At 39.9% G+C, this 16729-nt stretch overlaps 3 protein-coding genes and 1 long non-coding RNA gene across 5 annotated transcripts; 3 read left to right on the top strand and 1 right to left on the bottom strand.

Annotated features, from left to right (window-relative positions):
• The first annotated feature begins 661 nt into the window (after nt 1-661).
• Nucleotides 662-4401, top strand: dennd10 (DENN domain containing 10). Its single transcript, XM_031284238.2, has 10 exons — nt 662-816; nt 906-960; nt 1315-1511; nt 1614-1693; nt 1797-1945; nt 2315-2426; nt 2530-2630; nt 2762-2869; nt 2975-3069; nt 3165-4401. The coding sequence occupies exons 2-10, from the start codon at nt 915-917 to the stop codon at nt 3330-3332; spliced, it is 1056 nt and encodes a 351-aa protein (XP_031140098.1). The 5' UTR covers nt 662-816; nt 906-914; the 3' UTR covers nt 3333-4401.
• A 416-nt stretch (nt 4402-4817) lies between these two features.
• sfxn4 (sideroflexin 4) lies at nt 4818-9798 on the bottom strand. Of its 2 annotated transcripts, none has more exons than XM_035992516.1 (14): nt 9593-9798; nt 9387-9452; nt 9237-9293; nt 9113-9139; nt 7512-7566; nt 7244-7269; nt 7105-7158; nt 6941-7003; nt 6682-6756; nt 6491-6581; nt 5914-6029; nt 5752-5837; nt 5558-5675; nt 4818-5481 (listed from the first exon to the last, which is right to left on the bottom strand). In XM_035992516.1, exons 1-14 carry the CDS (start codon nt 9629-9631, stop codon nt 5404-5406), a joined length of 951 nt encoding a protein of 316 aa, XP_035848409.1. In that variant the 5' UTR covers nt 9632-9798; the 3' UTR covers nt 4818-5403. The 2 variants fall into 2 exon arrangements, with proteins under 2 accessions (XP_035848409.1, XP_031140102.1); XM_031284242.2 differs by having other exon boundaries at nt 6682-6750.
• A 452-nt stretch (nt 9799-10250) lies between these two features.
• prdx3 (peroxiredoxin 3) lies at nt 10251-16284 on the top strand. The gene is made up of 7 exons (XM_031284248.2): nt 10251-10384; nt 11742-11853; nt 12360-12501; nt 12746-12881; nt 13158-13261; nt 15640-15805; nt 16110-16284. The coding sequence occupies exons 1-7, from the start codon at nt 10349-10351 to the stop codon at nt 16158-16160; spliced, it is 747 nt and encodes a 248-aa protein (XP_031140108.1). The 5' UTR covers nt 10251-10348; the 3' UTR covers nt 16161-16284.
• LOC116039419 lies at nt 14904-15363 on the top strand. Its single transcript, XR_004102390.2, has 2 exons — nt 14904-15216; nt 15260-15363. It is a non-coding gene; the product is annotated as an uncharacterized LOC116039419 (long non-coding RNA).
• Nucleotides 16285-16729: the final 445 nt, after the last annotated feature.

The following is a 16729-nucleotide window of genomic DNA, read 5'->3' as shown; positions in this document are numbered from 1 at the left end:
TAATTAAAAAGAATCAAATAAATAAAGTGTGGGGAAATAAGATATTGAGAACTGTTCTGAATAGCCTAATCCTATATTATTTGTTTTTGAACAAATAGTTCTACTGTAGAACGATAAAATGAATAACAGCGTCCCCCATAGACTCCCAAAACCTACAAACGGGGAGTTTCAACAAACCTGGCAGCTCTGGGTGTGTTTAAAGTTCCCGTATGCGCTCCACTGATGGTGTGTTCAAGTAATTTCGTTAAATGTCATTTATATCAAACTATTTCCGCGTCACACTTAACTGCAGATTAGACTCAGTTTCAGCAGATATTTGATATAAAGGATCGGGTTTAAAGAAACATGATCAGGACATCTGTACTTTTGACTCAGCGTGCTATTCAAATGAGAAATGCTTATAACATTACCAATGTGTAGTTAGATCATTATTTTATTGTAATCAGCACACATTTCGTCTATCAGCTGATTTAGAAAATGGGACTGATCCAAATAGAAATTTAGGCAGCATCGTGTATTTGCATTTCGCAAGGTTTTTAAGTCCTGAATGTATAATGTTGTATAATCTCAGTAACCATGAAAACACCATAGCCGCTGAAGTATCACCAGCTGTGATTGGTTGTCTGCAGCGTGTCTCCTCCCGCACAATCCTCCTGTCCCGGAAGAAGGAAGAGAGATTTCGCACAGAGAAAGAGAGAAGTCTGTTGACAGCAGAAATCACACCCAGGCCACTGACAAGTTTGAACACATTTCACTTTCTTATTGAATCCGTCCAGCATCGCATTCTGTTATTTGGACGTAGCAGGAGCAATCAAGGTACTTCACAGTTGAATTACTCACTGTCCAGAGAGGGAGCTGGTTTGGTGTGTTCTCTCCAGGTAACTTGTGGTTCTGAACTCTTTCAGGTATGGAATATGGCAGCGACTGAAACGCAGCTTATGTTAAGCGTCGGATTAATCGGTAAGTTTCAGTTCACAGGTCGTTTCTTTATTTTTTATTTCTTTTCGGTTGGTTTTCAAGCGAAGTTGGCGCCTCAGTACGTGTAGGAGAATCACATGATATCAGTGTGACCCAAATGTCTTATCAGCAGGGCTCCATGTCCCTCATTGGTTAATAATTACTCCTGCATGTTAGGCTCTGTACATGGTCATGGATTGGTTCCTAAACGCATCCAATAACATTGACATCCCATGTGATAAAAGATTTGGTCCCAGGAAGCCCTGTCTGAGATGATTTTTAACGTCTGCCCAATCTTCTAATATGTTAAGATTCATATATGATGTTGACTTGTGGTTTTATTTTTCCTCTGCCCAGAGAAAGATGTGAATGGAGACACACTGTGGGTATGGTGCTATCCCTCTGTGGGCTCAGACCTGAGGCAAGTCCTGCTCAGCAAGTGCTGTCTGACACAGGACAGCCGGGATTTCCACACCTTTGTGTTTGGTCAGTTCTGTCGCATCTGGTACTACATTACCACAGTGGAGGTGCAGGAACCTACAGCACTAAACAAGGTACAGTGTCCATTAAAAACTCCAACAAGGAACAATGAGAGTGCAGCATTTTTCATCTAATATTTGCGTTTTATTTTTGTCTCTATTTTCTCCCTTTTTAAGGTCACTCATTTTTCCATAGTTGTTACAGCAAAAGACTTCAACCCTGAGAAGTATGCTGCACTTAGTAGAATACTCTGCAGGTACAGTGTTCAGCTCAGATAACACTGTTTGTACACTTTTCTTTAAATAGTGTTTTTTTTCTTTCTTCTTCATTTGAGTGGTGTGTATTTGTTTCTTACCCAGGATGTACACCAAACATGGCAGTCCAGTGAAGATGATGGAGGCTTATGTCACCGTGCTCACCAAAGGAATTTGCCAGAGTGATGAAAACGGCTCATTTCTAATTAAGGATTACGATGTTCGGAAAGCGTACTTGGCTGGTTCAGTTAAAGGTAAGACATCACAGTCGGTAAGGAGGAACACTGTCATTTTGGTGACCTGTCTGGTTTTCATGCAGCAATTCCTTTTGATCCAAGACAATTTAGTCTTTCGTGAGACAATAAAAGCAACCTTAAACCTTGAAATAAACAGCTCCTACAAGAAAGTTCTATTTGCACATGTAGGTAGTAGGTCATGTATGTGTTTTTAATCACTTGTTTGCGTGATAAAGGTGATATCTTGAATCTAATGCTGAAAGAAAAGCAGAAAAACACGACTAAAATTGATTGTGCTTCATAAAAATTCACTTGAAACGCAATCTACATTCCTTCAGAGTAAACGTGGGTCATCCAGTTTACGTCCATGTTTCCGTTCTATCTCAGATGTTGTGTCTCAGTTTGGTATGGAGACAATCATCCTGTATACCGCTCTCATGCTGAAGAAGAGGATCGTCGTCCATCACCCTCGGATTGAAGCATTGTTGGAGTTTACAAGGTGCATTTAGGACTTTAATTCATTTGGCTTGAAACTTTAATTAACACCTTGTAGTGGAGAATATTATCATCTGTGGGTAACTTTTTTGTCTGTTTCCCCTCAGAGTTCTGCCGACTCTGACATGGCACAGGAAAGACTGGTCCATCCTGCACCCGTATGTGCACCTGACTGATACTGAGCTAGAGGATCTCAAGAAATGCCCTGGTGAGGCTGCCTCCTGCTTTATTTACTCTAATTTCTCCTCCTAGCGGTTGGCGATTAGCTACCATCTGCACCATCATCTCATGGCGGGGAAATAAATTATGTATGCATCAATGTGTTCGTTTTCCCCGCAGGATATGTAGCAGGATTTCTAGATCCGGAAGTAAGCAACAGATCAGACTTGTTTGATGTGTATGTGAACCTCCCAGACAGTGTCATCACAGTATCCCAGAGTGCCAAAGGTACAGTATGTCCAAAGAGAAAGCAGTATGTTTCTAAGAGCGCTTTGATTCTTGAGAGAGAAGGACAGCATTTCCTTCAGACTGATGTTAGGTGTCTCACCACAGAGGCCATGGCTATGGGGAAGTTGCACAAGGACATTGGCCACCTTATTGTCCAGTCTGCAGAAGATGCTGAGAGGTCAGATAGTCAGGTCATTAAGGTGAGAATTCCCTCAGAGCACACGTCTGTATTCAGTCCACGCTTGTAAGAAATGTAGTCCTGAATCTAACATGACAACTGCTTATTAATTCACAGGATATTTCTGTCAAGACTAAAGAGATCCTTGCCAACTTGGTGGCCCTGGCTGAGGAGTGTGAAGACTCTAAAATCACATTGGAAGGTTTAAAGCAGCATCATTTCCCTCCGGCGACGGAGAACTTCCTCTTTCATTTGGCAGCTGCCGAGCAGCTCTTACGGATATAGACCTGTTATCAGACACCGTGCTGCAGGATGACGTTACTGTCAACAGCATGCTGTTCTGTTGTGGGATAATTACTGTTGTCTGAAAGGCTTCTGCACACGCTCACTGTTATCATTAGAGTGTGCACAAGCCAATTCTTTCTCACAGTAATCTTCATGTGAGGTAGGAAGGTGTCTCCAGCACTGTTGTGCTGATATGTGACATAAGCAATACCAGGATGTTTTACATTATAGCGTGAAAGGATAGCCATAGGCTTGGCTATGTAAGGGATAATGTAGAGCGAGAGGGCCATTATTGCAAAGTAAAGCCCGACAGGGTGATTCAGGGCCCGACATGAAAGGGTTTAAATTGCAAAAGTTGACCCGCTCACTCTACATTATCCCACTTATTACAAGGCTACTAATTTTGATCCACAATTTTCATATAAAAATGATTTTTATTCATTTAAAAATGGTCCTCCAGAGTCTACGATCTCCACTGCATCTATAGCAGCCGTCTGCTATTCAGAAATGAGACTATAGAATGGCATAATTGACCAATCAGAATTGAGTATTCATTGCCAAATAATCCCATGAAAAGACCAAAACCAACAATGAATTGATACTCATTATTTCTTAATACTATTAATTATTATAATATATCTTATTCCTTTGAGGTCCATTTTTGTCAAAAAAAACTTTTAAAAACACAACATGCACTATTGCACAGGTTGACATATTCCTTCATTACCACGGACATGGGTACTGTAGTTCATTTTGAGTCATTTCTGCTGCCATAAATACTCACTCCAGCACCAAATGTGTATTAATCTGCAGCTGAAAATAGTCCACAGACAAATGCACTATTTACTCCTATTTTAGTAATGTTTGTTAAAAATGACAGTGCCCAGCTGTTTTAAGAAATGGCCTTGTTTTTAATGAAAGTATATATTTGTGGCATGTTTTTAAAGACTTGAGTCTTCAGTAGTAACCAGTGGGCTTTGAGCCGAGTGCCACAGACAGTAGAAGCGTATTTAAAGACAGACTAACTTGCTGTCGATTTTGGTCTTTTTATGGGATTTGGTGACAATAACAAAAACATAAGACTATTCTAGCCTCGTCCTTTAACATCAGTAGTTATGGACAATGGGGAGCTACAGTTTTTGGAGACAAATAAGCTGGTACTTTTCTCAGCTGGTACATCTCATAGTGCTTTCCACATGTTAGCTCCCACTCCACATACATACATCACAAATCTTAAAATCTTATTCCTGGTTGGAAATATTGGGTACCCGTTGTGAAGAGTCCAATAGATAGATAGATAGATAGATAGATAGAGAGAGAGAGATAGAGAGAGAGAGAGAGAGAGAGAGAGAGAGAGATACGCAGCAACAGCAGTTGAAATGGCTCAGATGTAACAAGCAGTTATTAATGAGTGTTGATAGAAACTGCATTGTACGTGGTTATCAGATCACAACTGCAATAGACATTGCACAACGTGTGGGTTGATTTTAGCAATGTCACATTTTGTATTTTACTAATGACTTAAATACAAGCAAATTGTGTTGTATGAGACTATTTTCAAACAGTGTTTTATAAAAGTGATGGAAAAAGAGCTGATCAAAGAACAGTTGTTGCTTCCACGTCCACATTGATTTTTATTGCATTATGTCTTACTGTTATTATTGATGTATAATTAGCGCTGTTGTTTTACAGGTGAGTGCATTTTCAAATACATTGCCAAAAGGATGTTTTTTTGTGCCTCAGTATTTCAGATAAGACACAAGAGTGCAATACATATAAATGCTCATGTAACTTTGAAAACTAAACGTATTTTCATGAATTGATGTAATATTTCCTATCTATGAAAACATAATAATAATATTCCAACTAAATAAATTTACTATCAAAAAGTAGCTTCTTGCCTGTTTTAATGTCAAACTGTGGAGAAAAAGCTGCATTTCATCTTGGAGTCTGTTACATGCGTTGTACATTTCCAGCAGCATGACGTTAAAGAAGACGTTTATTGTCATGCTATCCGGTAATGGCAACATATGTTGTGGTTGATTTTGTATCTGCTGCGTAAAACAGCTCCTCAGAGTCCTCTATGGTAGTATAACTGTCTGCCGTCCACTGCAACCTGCAGCTGCTCCTCCACGTTTTCCTTCCTTATCTGTCAAACAAAGTCAATGTCAGCCGGAGTTCATCACAAGGAAAATGTTACAGCACAGGAGGATGGAGAAGCTTACCGTTCCCAGCTGTGGAAAGAGACTGAATGAGACAGGGATCATCAAGCCCAGAACAAACGCAACGCTTATGTGACGGAGAGGAGCGGCCAGCAGAGAGTTCTTCTGGAAAAGTCTTGTTCTGCAGGGAAAAATCTATTTGGTAAAAGTCTGAAGATTTGTCCAGGTAAATAGAACTAAATGCAAGGTCGACTGACCTCTTTAAGAGCAAAACCAGGAGATTAGGAACAGCAGCGGTTGTACCAAACAGTGCCGCTCTTGACAGTGCAGTTTCCCTCACGGCCTGAACAAAAAGAAGTCACTGCAAGTGTTCCATGACAAGACTTTCATTTGCTCCTCTCTTTTTGTGTTGTTTTTACCTTTTCTCCCGCTGCTTTAGAGAGGCCGACAGGATTTCCATTGGAGTCAAACACTTGGATCCCCGTTTCTGACTCCTCACTTCTGACAATTAACACATTGAAGGCGGCCAGAGCAGCTGGAGAGAGTCACACAACAGGTTAGTTTAAAAAGTTCTACCCGTTACTGGATCCTCACCAGCTGATTTCATATTAAATCAAAAGAAAAGGAAAATAAGCAAATTATGTTATGTAGCATTTTGTGTCTACATTGGGGTGAATTTATAATGTTGCATATTGCAACCAACTGATTACCCCTTCCCTCACCCCTCCTTTTCCAAACGTGCAGTAGAACCTAGGGTGTCCTTCAGGTAACGTAAACATGCGAAAAGCCCTCTCTAGAGCCAGCGTTTGGTTTGTCTGTTCTGGGCTGCTGTAGAAAACATGGCGGTGCAACATGGCCGACCCGCTCCCTACATTGATATGAAGGGCTCATTCTAAGATAACACAATAAAACACGATCCTTAGTTTCAGGTGATTATACACTAATGAAAACATAATTATTAATACTATTAATACTATTAATACTATTAATACTTACCTGACAGTGGGATTGGTAATATCGATCTAAAGAAGGTCTGGATTGGTGCGCTTCTTACACCAAGACGGTTAACGACAATTTGAGGAAGGGCCTAAAACAAACCCCAAAAAAATGCTTTAAGAAGCAACTTTTTCTTAAACATTACAATCAACATGGCACACTCGCCACTGGTACAATCAGGTTACACACACCCCTGCACATGTTGCATAGGAAACTGCTCCAGCGATCAACAGAAGCTGCTTCAAAGACGGCGTCTTACTCTGGTGGTAAGAGATAAAAACGATAAAGTGAAGCAGAAACAGAGGGAGGACAGACTGAAGATTAATTAAGGATTCATATATATATATATATATATATATATATATATATATATATATATATACACACACACACACACACATATATATATATACATACATACATACATACACACATACACACACGTATTACCTGCTCTGATGAAGAATTTCTATTTGCATAGTTGAACCCAGCACTGTAACTCTGCAACAAAAACTGAAATAGTGCATTTTTATTATTATTATTATTATTATTATCAATGTACACTGTGTTGTAATATACTGTATTTTTAGAAATATGATGAATATTCTTCATACCTGCCAAAACAGAGCGGGTTTGACAGTGCTGTGTGGCAAAAAGCTGGCAACCACCTGAAAAAGAAGATGTTTGTTTGTTTGTTGCACAACCATTATCAAAAACAAAGTGTCAGATTTTATTTATTGGATGACAACGTACCAGAGGTGCTGATATTGGCAATAATGCTAGGAAGAAAATGATAGAAGTGAGGGCATCAGCATCTCTTTTTCAAATTAATTGCTTTAGTGATACAACATGATGCACTGTATATGTGCAACTTTAAAAAATATATATTTGAGATTTTTAAAGACTTAAAAGACTAAAGAACAGTTTTAATATCTGTTGATGTTTGCGTGATGCGAACGCACCAAGTTCTTTTTAATAATGGATCTATTACAATTTTGAAAAAGTCTAGTTTTTAATGTACCTGCAGGGCGGAAAACTAGTGGAAGAACAGCACCAGAATCAGCGTGGACAGACGACTGTGAAGACAGAGCAGTCATCAAGACTTCTCACAAAAAAAGAAGCACATTAAACTCCTTCAAATCACAACATCTGGACACCACAGCCTCCAGAGGATAACACATCTGGACACATTCAAAGATATAAAACACATTGCTAGAAATTCATTCTTGATTAAGAAAAAAATCTTTTTGTACAAATGTTTAAAGCTCAATGTGTTTTTCCGAAAAGCCAAAATGATGACATGCATCCACACAACAAAATCAAACCCTGTTAGTTGAACAAACAGGCAGAGGAGCAGACCTAGTTTTATATCCAGTCTATATGGGGCAGACATTACAGCGGTGGATGTTTCTGCAGAAATATATAAAAGTCAATTTAGATTTAATCAGAGACTAATTCTATGTAGGGATGTAATGGTATGAAAATTTAACCTCACGGTTATAGTGACCAAAATGATCATGGTTTTCAGTATTATCGCGGTATTTTTAAAAGTGTGTTCAATATGTTCAGAAAGCACTGATAGGCCTACACAAGCTGAAATAGTTTCAAAAAGTGTAACAGTGTTTATTATATTACAAAAATATAGGCAAAACCTTATCAAAAGTGCAACTTTTAACATCAAAGCCCATGCTTCAGACTTAGTCCTCTAAAGGCCCGGACACACCAAGCCGATAATCGGCCGTTGGACAGTCTGGCGAGGTCAGTGACTCGAGTCTGTTCGGTGTGTTCCGTGCCGTCGTCCATCCGAGGGGCCGTCGTCCTTCATTTTGGCCGATTTGACATGTATAATCGGCGGGGCGGGCACTGCCCGGCATTCGGACTCAAATGACCCATTTGATTGGTAGAGTGCTAACCCGGAAACGGGGAGCGGAATGAGCGTGACTAGAGTCTCTCAAAATCTGACGAAAATCTTTTAAACTGACCTTTGTAGATCTGAAATGAAGACAGATTCAGGAACTGCATGGCCTATTTCTCGCTTAAAATGTTTTCAGAAACACGTTTGAGATCGTATTCTGAACAAGCCGCCATGACAGTCTGTCTTTTCATTTCCAGAGAAACAAGACCCACGTGACGCGTTCGTCCAATCAGCTGCCGGTTTTCATTTTTGGACGACCATACAGATTAGCGCCGTCTGCTGTTATGGAGACGTATTACGTCTCGTCTCTTCGGTGTGTTCTGAGGCATTTTTTTGACCAACTCGGGTAGACTGATCAGTCCAACTGCCTTTTCTGCCAACGGTTGGCAGTCTGGTTGGTGTGTAAGCAGCTTTAGAGGGCTGATAAATGTCATGAGCGCAGTCATCCCCTCCTTCCGCCATGATTCCAACTTCAAGAAATGCACGTTGTAGGCTACGCAGTGCGCCTGCGCGGCAACTTCAGGAGACTCGGATGAACCTGGGAAGGATTACCACACTGTGGTAATCCACCGTGATAATAAGGATATTTTAAATGAAAGCGGCAATTGTTATCGTCAACATTTTTATCGTGGTTTACCGTTACACCGGTAATCGTTACATCCCTAATTCTATGTTATTAGCAGTTTTGTGTTTCTTGCAAGACTTACAAGTGAGAGGGCCAGTGCTTGTCCATCCTGGAAGAAATAGAACAAACAGATTTAAATAACTCTGCCACAGATTCATAAAGCTGCCTGACCACTGTGCAGTTAAGATTCTTAAACATAATCTGACCTTTATATTTAAGTTCTCTCCATCTCCAAGAAGGCTGTGGGCTTCCTGTATTTCAGCCTGAAGAGAGCAGTATCAATAGTTAAACATCATTTATTTTCTAATCATCTCACCCTCACAGAATAAGATCACTGTAGTGACTGCTATACTTACATCAGAGGAAAGCAGGTGAGTTGGATCAAGAAGATTAACCCAGATCTGTATTCGACTGAAGAGAGACTGAAACAGAGGAAAGGAACAGTTCGACATGTACCAAAAATCTAAGAGGAACTTACATGTAAACACGATTTCATTGGAACTGACTGAATAAATCACAGATGATGCTCTGCATGTTAAAACAGTGCTGTGTGCACAGTCACCTGTCCCTGGCTTTTCCAATACAGCAGATTAGGATCCATTAGAGCAACGAGTACATTTACTTGTCATAAATTAAATAACTTACAACAACACTACGACAGTACACATTTCCCCAGCAGCAGCTATTTCGTGCTTTTGAGGTCAAGTTCTATTTAGAAATTGACTTCCTCCTTCAACCACGTGTTCAGCTGTGGGCGGGTTTGTGCTACATTCAGGTACATCGAAGATATTGGAGGTTATACCTCTGTCATGTCCAAGTTGCAGTTGTGTTAGTCTTTGGTTATTGAGAGAGAGCACACGGGCCGTGTTCACGCTAAACAAATAACACACAGTTTCCCAATAACTGTTGCTAAAAAAACAAACAACCAATTAACCACTAACCAGACATCTAAAAATGACTAAAGGGATTTTTGAGTTACATTTATGTGTAAATTATTTTTCCATTGCTCAGAAAAAAATAATGTTTTTGTTTTTTTGAACTGCTATTTCCTAGGTCGAGTTTATTGAAGCTCGACTAAAACATGTTCCCAACACCTGAGGAGTTCACGAGCACAGCATATGATAGCTTTTTTTTTTTTTTTTTTTTTTTTTTTTTTTAGGGCATTTTGTGTAGGCCTACCAGTAACACACCGTTTTTGGTGCAGAATATCATACAAATAATTTTATATTTTATACAGGTGGCGATACTGGAAGCACGTGCGTAAATGACGCAATAACCTGCTCAAACCTCTAACCGCCCTCCTCTGTCATAATCCAAAATGGCAGCCACCATCGGAAGACTACTCAGGACCTCTGTAAGTGCAACATAACATCACATTTGATATCGACACTCTTTCTCCTTGCTTTGGTATGAAAGAATCAGTAATTAACTACTGCCGGTAGCAGGTAATGATGAATAATCTACCTCTGCACCGAGGCGCTGTTATGGTATGTGTGTCGCACATTTAAACCACCAGTCCGGTGACAAACCTCTGGTCCGCGGCCGCTGTTTTAGACCAATATGTCTTTAAACTTGAACAATATCCTGAAAGTAACACACCTAAATGGAATGCAGCCATCGTTATTATCAACTATAACTGTGCCTTTTTTGCTTTAACATGTCCAAATGTGTACTGTGAAAAAAGTATTTATGGCATGTGTGCAGCGTCCTTTAGTAGGCATGTCTTTTTGTCATGAGGGACACTACAGGTGTTCATGTGGAAGTTAACACAATAGCAGTGTAAAAGTACAACATGTAGTATTTCATATAGCTCATATTTAGCATACATACAAAACATACAATTGCCATGAGCAATATTGACAAGACAAACATTTCTTGCAGACAGAGCTGCTCTGGAGTAGTTGAGTTAAACTTTTTTTTTTTTACATGCATTGTGATATGCATTTTTGCAGGGTCCTTGTATTGTGCATGCTTACAGGGACACTTGAATAGAACGGAGCCATAACATTATAAGCAACACCTGTGCTTTTCTGACTATGACAAGAAAAAAAAATACCTGCTGTGAAAAATTTAAAACACAAAGTTAGCTAAATGATCAAGGACGTTAGCACACTAGTAACTAACCTGTCAGTACTCAACAGAAACATATCCTTTTTTGTGTACACAACTACTGGTATATATACTTTATTTTTTATTTTTTATTCCACAACATAAAATCCGCATCAGACCTGTAGACCTATTTTTAGTGTGCTTGTCTTCACTCCTGTTATTAACAGCGAGTAGTGTTGTCACAGCAGGTATTCTGCTCTTGGCAGCTGATGGAAAACCACCTGCTGTGATGTCACTGTTTGGGGTGTGGTAACAAGTGCTCCATGGCTGACTTTTAAAGCCATAAGGTGCTGGCACACCAAGCAGACGGCAAAGAATTAGTGGTGATGAGGCCTCCCGTCGCCTGTGTCTTGAGCACAAAGTTGCACTTGAACACACCGCAAAGACAACATTCGATGGCCAACTAGCAAAACAAATAGAGGAAGGACAAATTCAACAGTTTTACTATATATTTAGACCTCATGTTGAGGACACACAACATGGCTGGTTTAACCTTTAAACATAAGTGTTGTCAATTTGCTAACCAAAATGGCATAGGATTTTTTTCAGTGTATTTGAAGATTATTCATGTTGAATTTCTGTCTTCTTTTTTTTTTTTTAAGGCAAGGGTTGCAGCAGGAGGGTTGGAAGTGAGAGCAGCCTGTCAACATGGATCATCTGGGGCTGCAAGAATCCTCACGGCTCCTCCACTTCAGAGAGCCTGCTTCTCTACCAGTATGTACAAAACCAAAGTCAGAGAAAATACAGTTGAATTTTGATAAGATGGCTAGAGCATAAACGATTAATTGGTTGACTAAAAAATTCTGCAACAATTTTAATGACCAAGTCATTTCATCAGTTAATTGAGAAAACTGGGTGGTTTTCTCGAAACAGTTTGTGTATTTTGTCAGTTCTATCAGCAGAACGTGTATTGTTTGGTGATGTGGTTGTAAAAGCTCAATATCACAATACTACAGTGTATTTTTTTTTTTTACTGAAATATATTACAATAAGGCAACTACATGCATCATAAAATATCCAAGTTGTTAAAAAAGTATTTTCACATTGATTGCATGTCCCGGCCTTTACAGTATCACTGCAAATAGCTTCACTTTAGATGTAAAGTGAGATTGTTTAGAGATGATTCCAGTATGATGTCTATGTACCGTAGTCTGTAAGTTACCTTGGCTTTACTGAGCAAAGAGTATGAATGAATAACTTGTTTGTCTTTTCTACATCAGGCACCTCCAGATGGAGCCCTGCTGTCACTCAGCCTGCTCCAGCTTTTAAGGCCACAGCTGTCCACAATGGGGAGTTCAAGGAGATGAGCCTCGCTGATTTCAAAGGCAAATACCTGGTCCTCTTCTTCTACCCACTGGATTTGTGAGTATTTGTGACCTGCATAAAGAGAACATGATGGCTTTCCCTACCTTTTGATAACAATGCACATTGAGTAATGTAAGATGTTTAAGTACCTCTACTGATGACCATCAGAACTCTGATCAAGGCACACAGGCCCCAGCCCTCCCATCACTTTGTGCTTTGTGACGGTTGAATGGTTATTATATTCTATATATTATTTTAGTAAACATTTCTTTTATTTCTCTCTGTGCTTGTCATATTGCAGCACCTTTGTGTGTCCAACAGAGATCATCTCATTCAGCGACAAGGCCAGTGAGTTCCATGACATAAACTGTGAGGTGGTGGGTGTGTCTGTGGACTCTCACTTCACCCACCTGGCATGGATCAACACGCCCCGCAAGGTCCCCCCCCCCCCCCCCACACACACACACACACACACCCTCTCCCCCTCCCATCCTCCTCATTCACTATCTACTCAGTAACTGGCGCAAAGTTCAACTCTGTGCCTTTTTTTTTCTCTATTCCTCCTTTTGATGTGTGCCATAAAGGAGCTTTTAGTAAATGACTGACCTGTGAAGACTGTATGTCTGAAAGACAGTATTGTTAACAGTATTAGCAGCAGTAATTGTGTCAATCAGTGTAAATCTAACAGGTATTGTTTCATGGTGTTTTGTCAGACTGGAGGTTTGGGCAACATCCACATCCCCCTGCTGTCTGACCTCACCAAGCAGATCTCTAGAGACTATGGCGTGCTGCTGGAGGGTCCCGGCATTGCACTGAGGTAGGGTCATCATGCGCTCTATGTGATCTAGTCACAGCTGCCATTACAGGACATGGAAATGTCACTATTTTACTCTCTTTTTTTTAAATATTCAAATTTCATTTCCAACAACATTTCCAGGGATATCATTGTCTTGACTAGCGTTATTAAAAAATAATGCAGTGAAGAACCACAGAAAAGACAAACCAGTAGAGATGTGGACAGGTGTGCTAAGAACACTAAAGTCTCTTAACTAGTGTTGTTGTTACAACCACCATTACTGATGCTATTATTGCTCATATGGCTAACATCACTTTCAATTGCCCCTACTTGTAATAGAGACATTTTAGATATTCTTGGTATTTTTTTATATGGTATCATGTTTTTGCAAAACTTTTTTTTTAACACTATCAATGCAGAGTGTAATAATCATATACTCACACCCACAGCGTCAATATTGAATTGTTTGTTTTGCACTGTCTCATATGTATTTGTTGTTGAGTTTGATGTATTTTAAATTGGCAATATGTAACTTTCAGTTTGTGTTGATTCTAGCGGCCCCTTTGGACAAAAGCAGTAGTGTTTTTACCACACCTACTGTCGTAAAGCTCTTTTCTTTACGGTGCTGTATTGCCCACTGTAGAATACTGCGTTAGCGTTACCGAGAGGTCATATAGTCGCGATGAATATTTTGCTCAGACAGAAAGTCATTCATTTACAATAAGAGAATACGTTACAGATGCATCGTTGCATTTCAAGTGTTGCATACTTAGCCTGGATGTCTCGTAAGCTAAACCAGGTATCACTGTCACTGGGTCACGAGCCAAAGCATTAAGAGATTGTTGTAGCAACCAATGTAGTAATAACTTACATTAATATAGCGCATTTCATGAAACCCACGGACGCTTTACACAACTACAGGGGGACAAGGGAAAAGAAAATAGTAGGCCAACACAAACACGGACTAAAAGAAATAAAATGTCCGCACTAAATGGAAGGTGGACGTAAGTAGGTGCATTGTAAAGTTATTTTATGAATGAAATAGACATATTACATACCTATTTTATGCCAATTCTGGGATGTTTTTGAATCAATTACAATCCCGTAATTGCGTCTCCATCTGTTGAAAGCTGAGATTGAATCTGTTTAGCCCGTTGTCTTTCACTTTCCCTTTTAGCTTTTAGTTGTTCTTCGTTTAATTTCCTTCTTTTCTGTGATGGCCGTGCCCCAGTATCAGCCATAACTACAGAAGATAACTTATAAAATAAAATTAGAATACAATTAGGCCTATATAAAGACGTCTCCTGCAACCTTTTACCTGGCTGGATACTCACTAACACATACTTTTCTGGTGATGGTACATACTAAGGAAAGCTCATTGTGGGACTGGCTCTAGTGGCTGTAATTCTGCACCAAGGCTGAATTTCGGGAAAGAGACTTCAGATACAGTATTATGGGACCACTAAGGTCTATATAAAAAAAGACTTCAGATACAGTATTAGGGGACCACTAAGGCCTATATAAAAGCATCCAAAGAGCACCATGTCATGGGACCCTTAAAACCATACAAAAAGTGTTCTCTTCACTGTTAGTCTCGTTTCCTGTTACAAGTAATTTATGATCATCAGATGAAAAATTACAGTTTCAGAAACATTAAAAAGTTACATATAGTCACTTTAAAGGCCCATCTAGGGACAGCATTGCATTGGCTTTGGCTATAAATGCTGTGGTGTGTGGCATTAGTTTATGCTACATACTTATACATCCCCATATAAATAAAGCGGTACATACTGTATGTTGGAGCCATTACACCACTTTGTTTTGTTTATATAGGCTACCATGTTGGTTATGCTAATTAATCTGCAGTTTTATGTTTGAGCACTGGGTGGAGCATTGCCTTTGGGAAGGCATAAAGGTAATCAGCCGCAGGTACACAGGTTTGTGGAAAACGGGGAAAGCAGACAGCTTTTCACCGTGTCAGTTGTGTCAGGTTGGCGTGTCTTTCATTTGTTTGATAAGGAAAATGAATGGAACTAATCCAGAAATGAAATGAACTGTAATGCTTGTGCGACGGTGAGCAGGCCGTTAAGGAAAATAAATGGGTCACAGCACCGAAATGCAAACAAATTGTGGACATTGATTATTGGCACGCAGAACACGCGTCCAACAAGTTCTCCCCGGATCCCACCGTATTGGCCTAATGTAGGAGTTGATAAAATACTCTACACTGTATGTCTACTGAATAATAAGAGATAGCTGATTTTGGAAGGACTTGACCCATTCAAATTACATGGAGATCACAATTCAACTGGCTGATTTAGTGTTAGAAAGAGAACTTCATAAGTGTTGTTTAAAAAGATCTTTGATAATGAATATATTTTTTTGTTGTTGTGCTTCAGAGGCTTGTTTGTCATTGATCCCAACGGTGTGGTGAGACACATGAGTGTGAACGACCTTCCGGTGGGCCGTTGTGTTGAAGAGACGCTTCGCTTGGTGAAGGCCTTCCAGTTTGTGGAGACCCACGGTGAGGTGTGTCCGGCCAGCTGGACCCCCGAGTCCCCAACGGTGAGTTCTTTCAACCTCTGATACCATCTGCAACGGCTCCTCAAAAAGAGTTTCTCAAACACTAAATGCTTTTCAACCCAGTCAGTACTGAAACTGAAGTGTTCTTGTCTATTTCTGTTGCAGACTTAACATGTTGCCAACTGTCTTTTTAGTCACTCGATTTTACTAGTAGTGTGTTCAGGATCTGTCATTTGAAGAAGCTGCTGGGCTTTAAAATGGGTATTAGTTACGTCAGTCTTCTGCGAGACAGCCGCAGCGGAAACTAGTTTGTAAAGTTCATTCTGTGGAACGGTTTACTTTTCAGATCAAACCAACACCAGAAGGATCCAAGGAGTACTTTGAAAAAGTCAACTGAAGAAGGCAAAGTTCACAACTGGTACACCTAAAAATAAATGTACACTTAGTTTACAGTTTGTAAGTTGTATTTACTCATGCACAGCTAAATACACTAATAATAAATATATTCTTCATAAATGGCAGCTTTGTTTTGATTAATGTGCCTAATTGTGGTGTAGTCGTCTCCATTTTAAAAGGTGCTCTAAGCCATGTGGGGTGACGTCCCCCCTCCCGTCCCCCTCCCTTCCGTGCTTCTTGAAACAGTCATGAACGCGCATTGTGGAAGTAGCTATGTGCTAACGCTGCTGCGGTGATGGCTCAACCAAATCCTTCTTGTCGGTTATTGGCTGGAACACTTATGTTTGGTGGTGCAGGTTGGCGCAGTTTGTTTTTGTTGCCGTTTGTGGAGCCTGGGCTGTCTACAGAGACGGCTTTTTTTTTTTTTTTTTTTTTTTTTTTAACAGTGTTCAGGGGACAGGCAGCTAGCAGATAGTGAGATGTTTGCTGTATGTGACAAATAATGTATCCTAAAAAACATGTGACATTGCTTAGAGCACATTTAAGCAGGAGTTCAGGATAACTGACCTG

Source organism: Sander lucioperca, chromosome 15, assembly GCF_008315115.2.
Source record: "Sander lucioperca isolate FBNREF2018 chromosome 15, SLUC_FBN_1.2, whole genome shotgun sequence".
Classification (NCBI taxonomy): Eukaryota; Metazoa; Chordata; class Actinopteri; order Perciformes; family Percidae; genus Sander; species Sander lucioperca.
Note: the sequence above shows the minus strand (reverse complement) of the source record. Positions and strands in the feature narration are given on the sequence as shown.